The sequence below is a fragment of the Diaporthe amygdali genome, assembly GCF_026229845.1.
Source record: "Diaporthe amygdali strain CAA958 chromosome Unknown NODE_24_length_778219_cov_64_757418, whole genome shotgun sequence".
In the NCBI taxonomy this organism is placed as follows: domain Eukaryota; kingdom Fungi; phylum Ascomycota; class Sordariomycetes; order Diaporthales; family Diaporthaceae; genus Diaporthe; species Diaporthe amygdali.
Genome location: NW_026517044.1, coordinates 493,978 through 507,635, shown reverse-complemented (window position 1 = coordinate 507,635; position 13,658 = coordinate 493,978). Strand labels below are relative to the sequence as shown.

The following is a 13,658-nucleotide window of genomic DNA, read 5'->3' as shown; positions in this document are numbered from 1 at the left end:
CATTGCATGAGCCGAAGCGTTTTGGATCTGGGGGCTGCACAGATGGTAAATAGGGGATGTCCGCGGATGACGACAGCGGCTAGTCACTAAGTACACCATATTGAACCTGTATCATGATCTATTTTTTCTCATTTCCGGCCAATTTCTTCAGTAATATTCTCCAGATCACGAGCTGTGACCCATCTTGTTGCAACTGCACTGCTATGCGGTCTTTCCCAACAGTCTGCCTAAGAATCCGTACAAATATTCAAGCCATACGGGGAAGTTTGAGCCAAGGATATCAAACTTTGCGCTGCGAAGTACAGCGGCGGAGACCGATAAAATGTTGGTTGGCAAGTATTGTGGCCTGGGATGTTGTGCAATGGGACAGATCTTACACGTCTCCCTGGCCCTGTTCTGCCCCTGTGCTTGCCGTGTTAGTGCTGTCTGACACATTTCACCCCGCGGGATGATTTTCGCCTGTGCATTGCCGGAAGTCTACTCATGACCCAGCTGACGTTTGTGTTCGGCTCTCTGCTGCAACTGAAATCCGGGGATTCCATGTCGCCGTGCGGCTGGGTCCACCCATCCGACTTTCTGTCTCTAGGAACATAGTAACATTATCTTCGTCGAAGAGAGCAGGATCTCGAGGCCTGGAGTTTACCGTCATAAACAAGACCAACAGCGCCCTCAAAACTGCTGGTTGGGTTTTGTGGCTGGCCCCTACGACGGCCAAGGATTGAATTTTTAGGGGCGGCCCGCAAGAACCATCACGCATTAGTTTATATGCAGTGGATCCATCGCCTGTTCTGACGGTCTTCACTAGTCTCAGCCCTACAAGCCATCCACGGGATGACATGGGGGTTATGGTACGTCGTTCGACAGCTCAAAACTTGGTTCAGCTGCTGCGGCGTGCGTTCAAGTTCCTAATCTGGCACACGGATATTAATTCTCTATGCTCGGGCTTCACAAGTTGTTTGCAATTTTACGCCTTCACACACCACCATAAGCAACTGTTGAAGTTTCAGCCATGGTACTCTCTTGCCTCGGGTGATACCTCACACAACATCTATGACAAGGTCATCTCGCAAAGTCGTACCCTGTGCCGAAGACTGGAGATCAATAATCTGCTTGAGAAGGTTGACAGGCACCAGTGCATTGGGTAGGCCATCAGATGGTGGCAAATCTCTTCAATCTCTTCAACCTAGGAAGAGGAACACCGCACTTGGATAGCATCAAACCCCCCCTGCCCCCCACCAAAAGAAAAGAGGAAAAACAAGAAAAAGTACCAATAACACCCACCGGATATGAGAACGCGACAGCACGCGGTTCGCGACCCAAGAAAGGACAACCCAAATGAGAAATGCGACCTCGCTAGGCAGTGCTGACCATAGACGCGCAAGAAGCTGACTTCTCAGATCTGAACTATCACAACCACTCTCAACCATCACCCCCCACGCACAGCTCCGGGCGGACTGGGCCGTCAAGAATATCGGGATGGTGCCGAAGGCCGATGGGGCTGTATCGGGGCATCAGAAAACCCCATCCAGGAATATTGTATGTTCCACGAGCATTGCCCCGAGGCATACTCATCAGCAAGCTGGGTCAACAGCAGCACGGACTTCACCGAGACGGCTGCCAGAGATATGGCTATGACGCTCATTTGGGATACTTCTGCCATCGGAAAGTCCCAAAAAGAGCCACAAGGCTCGTCTTATAAATTGGGGTTGGGGGAGATTTTTGCGGTAGACAACATTTTACTGATCTCCCAAACACATCTCCAGAATCTCCAGCACCTGCTCCTTGCTCTCCAAGGGGATCGCGTTGGTCAGGCAACAATGGTCCTTGATGCTGCTTTCTGCGATAGCCTCGAGCTTGTCTCTCCCGACCCCGTACTCTGCCAGAGTCCTCGGGAAGCCCAGCTCACGAATCAACGCGTCCAAAGCATCGCCCAGGTCTGCCTTCTCCTTGACAAGTGAGTGCTTGGTGAGTGTTGCTGCAACATCCGGGTCGGCCCAGAATGCATCCAGCACGATGGCCTGCTGCTGTGCGTTGACCTTTGCGTTGAACTTTTGCACAGCAGGGAGGCATACGCACGTCGTTTCGGCGTGTGGGACCCCCATGGGACCGAGTTGATGGCCGATACCGTGTGACCCGCCTGATTTTCATCAGCGCACTTCTTCAGAGCGACCAAGTGGAGCCCGACAATCATGGGCCAGATGTGAGCAGGAAACATTGTTACGTACCAACTTTGACCCCGTACAGATTTGCGGCCCTCATGCTCTCTGCGGCACCTAGCTGACACCTCAACCGAGCCTCGTTGTCACCCGGCTCCTGCTTTGTCCTCAACAGCCCAGGGATCAGCAGCTTGAGACCACGGAGCGAGTGTTTTGTGCCCTCCGGGTTGGGGTTCGAGCTGCAGATTGTCTCCACGCAATGGTCCACCGCCCTCAGGCCAGTGGAAAGCCAGACCTTCTGCGGCGTTGTTTGCGTAAGAGCTGAGTCCCTGGAGCGTTTTGTTAGTGAGTGGTACTGCTTTTACGAATCATACTAGGACAGGAAGGTTTCATCATCTTGGAAACCTCTTTCTGGTACGTCCAGAGTTCTTTACAAGGGGTTTCCTATCAAAATACATACATGATGATGACAGAGATGCCGATTCCTGCCGGATTTTGGAAAATTATCTTGTGATGCGTGGCATCGTTGGTAGCGCCACCCGGTGGATTGAACTCCCCGGCGCTCAGAGTTGTCGTGATAGAGACCACAGGGATAACGGAAGGGTGTACAGTCTCTGGAGCATCTGGGGGCATGGGTCTGTTGAATCTCAAGGCAAGGCTGGTCCGGAAAAGGAGATCCAGCCCATCGATGTCGTTGACGTTGTTCGCCAGAGCCTAGACATGATGAGACCAGGGAACACTGGGGCCGACGGGTGACTTACATGCGAGATAGCCTTGGCTCCATCGACGAGACTTCCACCACCAACGGTCACAATCGAGTCTGCCCCCGCCTCCTTCACCTCGTGCATGACTTGGAGGACATCGGAGTAGTAGGTGTGCGGCCGCATGCCGATGTGAGTGCCAACGACCTTTACATCATCACTATTCAGAGCCGAGCTGAGCTTCTCGACAACATCTGTTGTCTTGCTGAGCGACTCAGATATGACCAGAAATGGCTTCAGGCTGCTGAGGGTCGTGGTTAGGTGCTTTGCGCAAGCCTCCTGATAAGGGAGCCCATAAGAGATGATCGGGAACTCCTTGTCGGGATTGAATCGTTCAACAGTCTCAGTGGCCATCTTGAGGTGACAAGTTTCTGTGGCTCTTTTGTCAACAATCAAGCGCAATGTGAGTCGAGGTCGGATGAGCAGAGGAACTAACTACCGAGGGCGGTAGAAGTCGGGACGCGGGGTTGAAACTACAAATCTCACTGAGACGCATCCCCTGCAGTTCTCGTCATCACATCTGCTAGCCCATGAGACCTGGATGTACAAGATGGCCAATTGGAAGTGCGAGCTGCCGCATATCAGCGTTTCCTCCGGGCCTGGATCGGTCGTTTGCTTTCAATGCCCAGATGTAATACGCAAGGAGACTCATCTGCAGGAGCGAGGGTGTACAAAGTCTAAGGTAGTGCTTACGGTTCGTGCTGAGGTGCAACCAACATTTTGAACGAGGCAATTCAACAAAGTCACAGGGTCGCACGGTGCTCGAAACAGTTATATTCAGATCAAAGTTATATTGGCACCGATGCTGCAATGGGCCGCTGTGGTGCCCGCCTCTTACCCACAAAGTCCTCACGGCATGCCTTGCGCTTGAACGCAGTTATATTGTCTAAATTCAACGATTCTAGAGGCTGTTTCCCCCGAAATGACTTAAGCCACGGCTTCTTATGAAATAATCAGTTCAGTGCATTTGGCGGCAGGGTGGATGGTGGGTAGCAAAGATCGGTGTAGTCGGCCTTTGAAATTCATCAAGTCAGCTAAAGCTCACACGCGCACCGTCGGGGTTCTTAAACTCACATTATTGCCCCACCAACCTGGCATTGTGGCACCAGGCAAGTTGATAGCGAACATGATGATTGTGGCACAAACCTGGGTCCCACAGTCGAGACCAGTGCCCAATAAATAGTTGTACTTTCGGAACCAGACAGGGTGTACTCGAAGTATGTATCCCATGAATACCAGAGACAGTATAGCAGATGTCATGAGGTTCGTCGTCTCGTAGACAGGGAAGATGGTCCCGCCATAGAGAATCATCGTCATGTTGCAACGCGTCTCGATGTTCCAGCCTGGCTTGTACTTGTGGACAACGTAGGTGATGGCTACCAGGGCGGGACCGATAAGGAAGGAGTAGTAAATCCAGCTGTAGGGGGAGCCTTTGCTGAAGAGCACCTTGGGGCCCAGGACACCCCAAAGCACAGAGAGAGAATAGTAACTCTTTGTCTTCAGAGCAAGCCACGCGTTCGAGTCCATCTTTCCAATCAGGGTATCCTTGCCAACTAGAACTTTGTCAGAGGCTGATTCAACTCCGGGAATAAAAAGATGTTTACTTACTGTGATCTATAACCAGACGCATGATGCCGTAATTGACGAACGGACCCAACAAAGTTCCGTAGACTTGGCCCCAGAACATTTCCTTCTCTGGGATCTTCATGTAGAAACCAAACTTGTAATCCGATGTCAGATTGAGGTTCTGCTCCAGAATCTGTCGGCCGTAGGTCATGCATGTAAGGACGGCCGTCGGGTTCCCGGGGAACATTGCACCGGCCATGAGCTCTGAAAGAAAGGCCATCCCAACCTGCACATTGGCGACACCCCAGAGGATACCATTCGGGAAAGTGCAAATTACCGAAACAAGCGTGATGACGATGAATCCCCACCACGGCAGACCCATTTCCGCGCCGTAGATGCAGCCGAGAGACAAGGCCAAGCAAGGAACCAAGAGCGCGATGTACCACCAGTGAGGAACCCTTTCGGTACGGCTCATGAGCTTCAGGTATGGATCGTTGTAGTCGTCTCGAACGTTCTTGAGCGCATCGCGGAATGCAATGTATGAGTCCTTACCATACCAGAGGATCGAGTAGGCCAAGGCGGCCGTGGAAGCGGCGAATCCAAAGAAGAAGTACATGGCGTATGATGTGGACCAGCGAGGAGGAGAGTAGGCGTCCATTGCCGTCTGGTTCAGGGTATACTCAGGCGTGAGTATGCGAGTGATGTTATAAGTCTGCCCGGTGAGATCGAAGGTACCGGACGACATTGGTGGGTAATTCTGCGAGTTGATCGTGTTGGTGAAGTACATGATCGGGTACAGAAGCCAGCAGCAGAAGATGGCTCCAGCTATCTGATGCGCATTGGCCCACAGTGGCGTGTACAAGGGGGAGAGAAAGCTCGCGTAATTCCAATCCAGTGTGAAGTCGAGCATTCCGAAGCCATCTGCTTTATGTCAACTATCGATTACAGAGCCAAATGGGATACTTGCTTTGCACTGGGTACTGATTGCAGGTGTGAGATATGTACGTACAGTAGCCTGATCCCATCAAGTACGCCTTCCATTGCCCGTGGCCAAAGTAGCACAACAATGGGAGGGATGAAAGGAGGGGGAAGATGAAGCCAGGAATCCACTGGTAGCAGAAGGTAGCGCAGGCTACAATGGCGAAAAACTTTAGGGATTTCTTGGTGACGGACGGATTCTTGTGCATGGCGTTGAACAATGCAACGTTGGGGAGAACTAAATCGGGATCAGCAACGAGTTTCAAGGGTCGACTAAGATGAGAAGAGCGTCTCTTACCACCGGGATAATAGATCTTGGGTGGACGGACCAGGATATCACGATATATGCCCGTAAACGCATAACCGATCATCTGGGAAGTCAACAAGAAACAGATGCCCCATCCAGCATTGATTTTGCGGCCGTAGTAAAGTTCCAGCGCGGATAAAGGACCAAGACCTGATAGAGTGTCAGTCCATCTTTGTGTGTCCAGTAATTAGGAGTCACAATCACCAACCATAGGCAGCGTAGCAAGAACCCCAGTATGCAACAACGATTAAAGCATGTTCCTTCGCGTTCCAGGGAGCTGGATTCAGACTGAATGATTTCCCGAAAATAGTATAGGTCTTTTTCGGGAGGTACTTGGCCACTGTGACATCGTTAGTTGTTACTCTCACCTCCTTGAAAGGCATTGTATGCTTTTAAAACGGGAGTGGAAAAATCCAAAGTCTGGCGCATGTTGTATCACAGGAAGATTATACAGCAGGATAAGGGAGGAAGAAAGAGGCTTCATCCCAAGGTCACTTACTCGCATCCCCCATGCCCCATGACAGCAATTGGACCGCGTAGGAGCTCAGAGTCTGGTAATACGGCTTGAAGTAGTACATGGCAGAGATTGCACAGCCAATAACGACCCAGAAGGTAGATAGGAACCAGAAACGGAAGGTAAGGATAGGCTCGCTATGGTCATGTTAGACAGACATTTCTCGAGGAAGACATGCTAAGCAGTGAAGAAGGCCTTCTCACTTGAAATCATTGTGTAAGTCAACCGTCTTCGCGACCAGAGGGACCGGGTCTAAATCAAGAGTTAATGAATCGTTCCCCCACGTGAATTAATTTTCCGACCAGGACTCTGTATGGACGGTGTTTTGTCCCCTAATGACCAGTCTAATACGTACAGTCCTTCAGACGAGGATCGATGAACTCTTCGTTGTCTTGGGGGACATATATCTTGGCGGCATCATCGTAATCAGATTCGGGACCCGTAGACACGACTTCGATATCGGCATTCTTCTCATCATAGGGCCCCGGTGATGGAGTGGTTTTCTCCCTTGACGCCTCATTGTGCGATGTGATCTCGGAGGGCACAATGCCGTCCGGCCCACCTTCAGGAACGATGGCCATGTTGGATGGGATATTATGTCGAGTCCGGGAGAATAGAAACTCGCCTGGCCAACAAGCCTGCTAATGCTCCTCGGATAGAGCAGGTCGCACGAAGAAGAGGAGAACAGGTCCTGGACGGCCTTTATATCTACCGAATGGCCGGGCTGCCGGTAGAAAGTAACGGCATGATGCGCAGAGGTAATGTTCCATTGAGAGGCGGATTGCCACCTCGTTACCGGAGCTGGCAGGGGCATCTTCCGTGCGACGCACCCTCTGGCAGAGGAGGGAGGGGTTCATCGATCTGGGGGTGAGGACAGACCGCGGTGGTTCGATATGCTCGTTATCTCCCGCCACTCAATTCTAGAACCTCAGGACCTTCGGCAGCTTCCTCTTTGAGCAGTGAAAGGATCATGACGCCCAACAGCCCGTTGGCAAACGTAAGGTTACAGCGTCTATGGTACCGGCTGGATGGCACCGCATGCCCAATCCGTGCATCTCTGCAGCAGGAGGAGGAGCGGGCCAAGGCTAGGGGGCAAACGAGATCGCTTCTTGAGCCCGAAAGTGGTTGACGGAATACATTTTAGAAGCCCTTGATCTTCGTTATCAGCTATCATGGTCGTGGCCACGAGTTCTCGAGTCGTCCAACGGACGACAGGGACAGTGTGGAACAAGGTTGAACCTTGGCGACGCACAGAAGGACGGGGCGCAAAGCTTCTGGAAGCCATTCAGACGAGGACGGCGGTCCAACATGGGGCTTGTGGGGCCGACTGCAAGGGCGGCACCCTGGGTAGACTCGATACGGTCGCATTCGTCGTCCTCGACACACGGGGAGGCTACGTTGAGGGTTCTGGCGATCCCCTCGTGGAAGATGAAGCCATGCCCGAGGCGATGGAGGGATCACAATCCGTGACGCGCATTTGCTCACACCGCCTGAAGCGGAGCCACAGCCGACGAGATTGTAATGATCGTGGCCAAGTCAAGCCCTCATGGCGATCAAGTCTGCGGTGCTGGTGTGTCCTCAATCCGACATTCGAGATTGAGGTCGTATCTGGCACCACGCGTGACCAATGAGCGGGAAGTTGATTGCAACGCAAGCTCAATGGGGCCCTGGGGACAGAGATAAGGGCTAACCATCCGTCCGGCGGCACTGTTCGGACAGCGTTGTAACAAGCTCGACGACAATGAGTGAACCTTGTCTGGAAATAGCAAGGTGACGACGACGAGAAACCCCCATGTCGTGATCCTTGATAGCAAAGAGCACGATGGCAGAGGACATGGGTGGGCCTGACTAAACTGAACCCCGGCTACTTATCTGCACTGAGCTGCCAACACCATGCCGACGAGGGTCCTGAGGAGGGGCCACCTTATCTGCCACCGGTGGTGAAAGCATGGTGTGCTCAGAAGCCAAAACATACAGAGAAGGCAGGTCGTCTTGCCACGATACATCTTGTACCCCAGTTCGGCAAGGCCCTGGACGTGCCAGCCTTTCCCGTCTAGGTCAGATCTTGGTCCTGCAGCCATTCCCGACCAAGCTTCACAGGATCGTGGATCGTCTTGGCCGTCGCTTGATCGACTCTTGGCCTGGGGTTGTTGCCGCCGCTTCAACACTGCGCTGCCCACATTTGTGCCCAGCCAAGCCCAGAGGCGGGGTGGATCTCATGGGGACCAAAGCGTTGCTGTCAGTCAGACTACGGCGCTCTCGTTTACTGCAAGATTGGATGGCGAACACGTTCTGCGAGCAAGAAGAAATCATATTCAGGATTAAAGCGTCGTAATGTCCCCTCAAACGGCACTCCTCAAGCTGCCGACGTGTGCCACATATCAGGTGAAGAACAGGCAAGCATCAAGCAAAACCTCCAAACCTGACCCCTCAGCCCAGGCCCACACTTGAATACATGCATCCCAAAAAAGCAGGAAGAGAAAAGAAAGAAATAAAGCTCCTCGCCCATCTAGCCCTATATGAACACTTAGAAGTCGATGACACAGAACCGGGAAGAGGCAGTGAAGAGTCAAAAAGTAGCACCAGCCCAAGGATCTAAGAGAGGAGCAGAGCGGTCCCACCATCTCATAGACCTCGCAATGTGACGACCAATGTGACCCGCTCCTACTCATCTGCCAGGCCCATCCAACAACAGCTAAACACCACCAGCTAGCCACCACCACAGCTCATGCCGAAGGAGCATTGGCGGTTCCTATCCCCCAGTACTGCTCCGCATAGAACGTCGGCGGGGCAGCCGCCTTCCACATGTCGTTGAACGCCGAGAACAGCACCATGTCGTGCGGGTTGTTGCTGAACGCCGCGCGGATGCTGCTCAGGGCAGCCGCCTGCTGGTCGACGCCCGGCACCGCCTGGCCGTTGGCCGACCCCTGCCAGGGCCAGCCCGACTCGGTGACGCGCACGCGCGCCGACGGGTTGCCGAGCTTGTTGCGGATGTTCTGCACCTGGTTGGCCACGAACACGCCCGCCTGCCCGGGCGCCGTGTTGGGGTCGAAGAACGGGTGGATGTTGACCGCGCAGTAGTCGCTGGCCTGACACAGCTCCGGGTGGGCGAGCACGGCCATAAACGTGTCTACCGTCACCACGGGGCCGGTCCAGCCCGACTGCTGGAGCAGCGCCTTGCCGCTCTTGAGGGCGTTGATGATCTGCTGCGGCGTGGCCTGGCCGTTGTTGACCAGCTCGTTGCCGATACTGACGGTGTCGACGATGGACCAGTCCTTCTGGATGCCCTGCACGAGCGTGGCGATCTGGTCGCCCAGGTTGTCGAGGCTGAAGATGCCAAAGAAGACCTTGAGATTATTGCTCTTGGCAGCGGCATAGACGTTGGGGATCTGGTTGCAGTCGACACCATACACACGCACGAATCCGTAGGTCTGGCCGATGACGCCGAAGTCCTTCATGATCTGGCTGGCTGTCTTGCAACTGCCATCCGCATTGTAGGGAGCATACGCGACTCCAAAGAGACCAGAGCCCGTGGCATTATTGACGGGCGAGCCGGGACCTGTGGGAGCTGCTGGTAGGCCAGACACAGTGCGGGTGCCAGAAGGCTGATGGGCTGCTAGGCCCGCCGCCGACGCCGTATTATTAGGCGGGACGAGGACGACGATAGCCTCGGCAGTGGCGATAGGCGTACCATTCTTGTCGACAAAGACAACAATCTCAGGAAGCGAGGTCGGCGACGTGCGTGTGTTGTCCGTGATTGTGACCGTCTTACCCGTTAGATTCAGAGAACTGGTGGCGAGGTTGTTGGCGTGAGCATGGTCGTTGCCCCTGCGATGATGGTGGTGGTGGTGGTGCTCTGCGACAGCTAGGGAGAGCGCAGCAAATCCCACAATCGCTTTGGTGTTGAGTCGCATCTCGACCTAGTGGATCGTGTCAAGGGAGGCTGCAAGGCTTTCAGGGTCAAACGAGTGTATGCCTCAGTGAGAAGGCGGGCCACGAGCAAGTATCGTCGTGCTGCTGCTTTCAGTGGTGTAGGATGGGGGCGCTCAGGTGGTGAAGAGCATTCGTTGACAGCAGGAATATGGTCAAAAGGTTGACCGATGCTATTCCATTCATGGCGCTTGCCGACTGTTGAGATTGTGCATTCCAGGAGACGAGAAGGCGGGTCGCGCCTCACTCTGGGCGTCCACAATCCATCCACAAGACGCGGGAACGAGCAAGGCTCCCAGGAGCTCCTGCTCAACCGCTCCCCCTCGTGCTTCTTTGCACATTCTCGTTGGTAGGACAACAGACCAACCACTTGGTTGCTTGAGCTTTCGTCCAAGCTCATCACATCTCTCTGAACGTTCTCCTTGAATGCATCCCCCTCTCTCTGTTGTCACCGTGGTTTGGTCTTGTCTAACTGCGTGAACGCTCTATTCTGGGCCGGCTTGCCCCTCGCAGATCAAATCGGCCTGGCCAGAATAGGTCATCCCATAGGAACGGGAAGAGAATCGGTGTCCTTTCCAATCTCACCACTTGTCTCACCCGAGCACGCAATTGACGCACTACATGAGACATGACGGGAGCAAGGGGGCATAACACCTGTAGCTGTTATTTTCGATCATTAAATAAGTCTAATTCCATATGCATTGTCGTCCCACCACCATTCTTGGGATGGTTGAAGGGAAGTTACCCCAAGCTTCGGAGACAGTTCTTCTCGCGACCTCGGGAGGTGCCCCGTTCGCCTGCCTCAGACTGCCGAAGCCGCTCTACCTCAGAATGCATAGCGCCATATACATAGTCATTTGTAGATAAAGACTGGGTGCTCAGTGGTCATGAGCCAGGCAAGGACAGCTTGCTGCTCGTTTTCTTCGTCATGACCTTGGTGATGGCATGCCTGATGGTTATTCCGGCCTTCTCAATCTCCTTTTTGGAAAGACCGGTCGTAACGCATACTTTCAGGGCAGGCTGAGTGTGACCGCCGCCAACGCTCTTGTTGATTAGTGCCGTCTTCAGCCGTGTGATCATGACACCATTCGCGAGGGCCTGGCCAGTTCCGAGTTAGCGGCAGCAAAGAAGGCGATTCTACGCACGGAGAGAAAGATTTTACCTCATCGACAGATTCCTGCAGTACTCGGTCCTGGTCCTCGAAGGACAACCGCCTGGACTGGACGACATTTGGCTTGATCACCAGCAAAAGAATTGGGTTTTCCGGGGCACTCGTGCACATGACCCAGTCACTCCGCGGGTCGAGTTGCGCGCGCACCGCGCGTATGTTCTCTCGCGACGAGGCAAGTATTTCGGGGTTAGTCTGCAACATGTTTATGGTCTCACTCGCCGTGACGGCCAGCAGGGCGGGCAAAGCCGCAGAGAAGGTATACGCCATCGAGGCGATTCTCTGGTGAGCCACGACGTTCTTGTCACCAGCACAAAAGCCACCGCCGGCGCACAAGGGGCCAGCCAGCGAACCGATGATCATGTCGCATTGGGCAGGATCAACGTTTTGGGCCTCGGTGACGCCGCGGCCAGTCCGGCCAAGGACTCCGAAGGACCAGGTCTCGTCGAGAATCATGCGGAACTTGTACTTCTCCTTGAGTTCGATCTTTGCGACGAACGGAACCGTCAGCGACTGGCGTCAGCCATCTTGGCAAGGGTCTCTCTGCTTACCATGCGTGGCAGGTCAATCGAGGCGCCGGTGGTCTCGGAGAGGCCCTCGGCCACAAGAAAACGTCTCGTCAGCTTCTTCTGTTTCTTTTGGTCCTGGGCAACCTGTCTCATGACGTTTTCCAGATCATCCCAATCGCCCGGGGTATACCACTTGATGGTACATCTCGACAGCTCGATACCCTTACGGACTGGATAGTTGGTTGCGCGGTCGGTAACAATGACGTCTCCCCTCTTGCAAAACGCTGGAATGACACTGGAACTGGTAGAAAAGCCTTGCGCATAGAGGATGCATGCCTCGGTGCCCAGATAGGCCGCAACATCGGCTTCGGTCTTCATGTGGACATCCTGTGTTCCGTAGAACTGCGGCGGCCCACAGGGGCCGACGCCGTAGGTGCGGAGGGTATTAATGGCTTTCTCTTTGATCTGTTCGTTGGCATTGAAGTTGTAGACGTTGTATGAGGCCAGATTCGTAACGCTTCGGCCGTTCGCTAGTTTGACCTTGGGACCGGTTGCGCTGCAGGTGGCCCTGTGGTCAGTCTTGCTTTGGTTGATAGACGCCCTCAACATGCAGCGACACATACCCAACAATAACAGGAAGCCTCTCCATCTCTAACTCCTCAGTGGTGGTCTGGTTGCCGACCAAAGGTTCGGGCTGCCACTCTTCGACCAGCTCCTCGATCTCATCTTCGCTGAGCTTGACGTAATTGGAATCGTTTGTCGCGTAGGATGGGCTGAGCAGGTAGCGAATAAAGAATATAAGCAGAAACAGCTCGAAGATGGATCGAATAGGGTCGTTCTGGTAGCTGGCCTGGACGTAACGGATGAGCACGGCAGACCCGGGGACCTTCTGGAAGGTCTGCGAAGCCTCGCGCAGCAGGACAGCCACCTGTGCCTGGATCTCGTGCAGATCCATGGTGACGTGCCAGTGCTGCTGCCGTGATGAAGAAGACACAGGGGTTGGGGGGTTGCAGAGAGAATCGAAATTCCCGAAAGGCGGAAGGGTAGGGAGAATGTGACGGGGAGCAGGACGCTGATGATGACGGGGAAAAAAGTCCTAAGGCGGGTGACGATGGTCAATCAATGCGCGTCGTCGTTACCGTGGCCAGCGCAGGATCAGGGGCAATCTCAACTAACAGCGGTAACCCACCCACTGCGTTGGCGTGGACCGATGAAACCCACCACTAGGTCAGGGTACCTACCGAGTACCGACTGACCTGTGACTGGCTTACATAACGGGACTCCCGCATGAAATCCTCGCTCGTTTACTGATTCCGCCTCGCTCAGTCAGAATAACAAGCACTGTAGAAAACCAGACATGCATCTGAAAAGTCTCCTCTGTAGCATTGCAACCTATATGTATTCACTCGCACTCACATCCTGTGCTGCACATTAATTACACCGTGCCTGGAGTCCGCCAACCCGATTCATGCGCAGCATAAAATGGGAAAGGGGAACCCCCCTCCGGGGCTACCGACAATCGGCCCCAGAACCAACCATCAACTTTCGAGTGACTGACCACCCTATGCGAGAAAAGCAGATCCTGAGTGTAGCTTCCAGACTTCAATTAATTATGCCATTCATCTTGCCGCCTACCGGCATTGAGAACAGACATCCAGAGAAATATAGAATGCGTGCCAGTGTGAGTGTGCGTGCGTGCGTGCCGAAGCGGCGAGTCTAGACAACCATTTACCATGCCCATGATCCTTTCGTTTACTAGTCGAAAGGAA

At 53.8% G+C, this 13,658-nt stretch overlaps 5 protein-coding genes across 5 annotated transcripts; 1 reads left to right on the top strand and 4 right to left on the bottom strand.

The window, feature by feature from the left end:
• Window positions 1–1,419: 1,419 nt before the first annotated feature.
• Window positions 1,420–3,271, bottom strand: J7T55_010775 (uncharacterized protein; the record flags this gene model as incomplete). The annotated part of the gene is made up of 6 exons (XM_053130879.1): window positions 1,420–1,498; window positions 1,569–1,637; window positions 1,756–2,137; window positions 2,226–2,485; window positions 2,617–2,870; window positions 2,918–3,271. The coding sequence occupies 6 exons, from the start codon at window positions 3,269–3,271 to the stop codon at window positions 1,420–1,422; spliced, it is 1,398 nt and encodes a 465-aa protein (XP_052991056.1).
• A 599-nt stretch (window positions 3,272–3,870) lies between these two features.
• J7T55_010774 (oligopeptide transporter 6) lies at window positions 3,871–6,863 on the bottom strand (the record flags this gene model as incomplete). Its single annotated transcript, XM_053130878.1, has 9 exons — window positions 3,871–3,930; window positions 3,992–4,470; window positions 4,526–5,404; window positions 5,493–5,699; window positions 5,760–5,918; window positions 5,977–6,108; window positions 6,268–6,419; window positions 6,486–6,534; window positions 6,638–6,863. The coding sequence occupies 9 exons, from the start codon at window positions 6,861–6,863 to the stop codon at window positions 3,871–3,873; spliced, it is 2,343 nt and encodes a 780-aa protein (XP_052991055.1).
• A 591-nt stretch (window positions 6,864–7,454) lies between these two features.
• Window positions 7,455–7,913, top strand: J7T55_010773 (uncharacterized protein; the record flags this gene model as incomplete). The annotated part of the gene is made up of 1 exon (XM_053130877.1): window positions 7,455–7,913. The coding sequence occupies one exon, from the start codon at window positions 7,455–7,457 to the stop codon at window positions 7,911–7,913; it is 459 nt and encodes a 152-aa protein (XP_052991054.1).
• A 1,095-nt stretch (window positions 7,914–9,008) lies between these two features.
• On the bottom strand, window positions 9,009–10,196 carry J7T55_010772 (cell wall glucanase; the record flags this gene model as incomplete). The annotated part of the gene is made up of 1 exon (XM_053130876.1): window positions 9,009–10,196. The coding sequence occupies one exon, from the start codon at window positions 10,194–10,196 to the stop codon at window positions 9,009–9,011; it is 1,188 nt and encodes a 395-aa protein (XP_052991053.1).
• Window positions 10,197–11,097: 901 nt separating this feature from the next.
• On the bottom strand, window positions 11,098–12,844 carry J7T55_010771 (serine palmitoyltransferase; the record flags this gene model as incomplete). Its single annotated transcript, XM_053130875.1, has 4 exons — window positions 11,098–11,310; window positions 11,375–11,866; window positions 11,932–12,445; window positions 12,513–12,844. The coding sequence occupies 4 exons, from the start codon at window positions 12,842–12,844 to the stop codon at window positions 11,098–11,100; spliced, it is 1,551 nt and encodes a 516-aa protein (XP_052991052.1).
• Window positions 12,845–13,658: the final 814 nt, after the last annotated feature.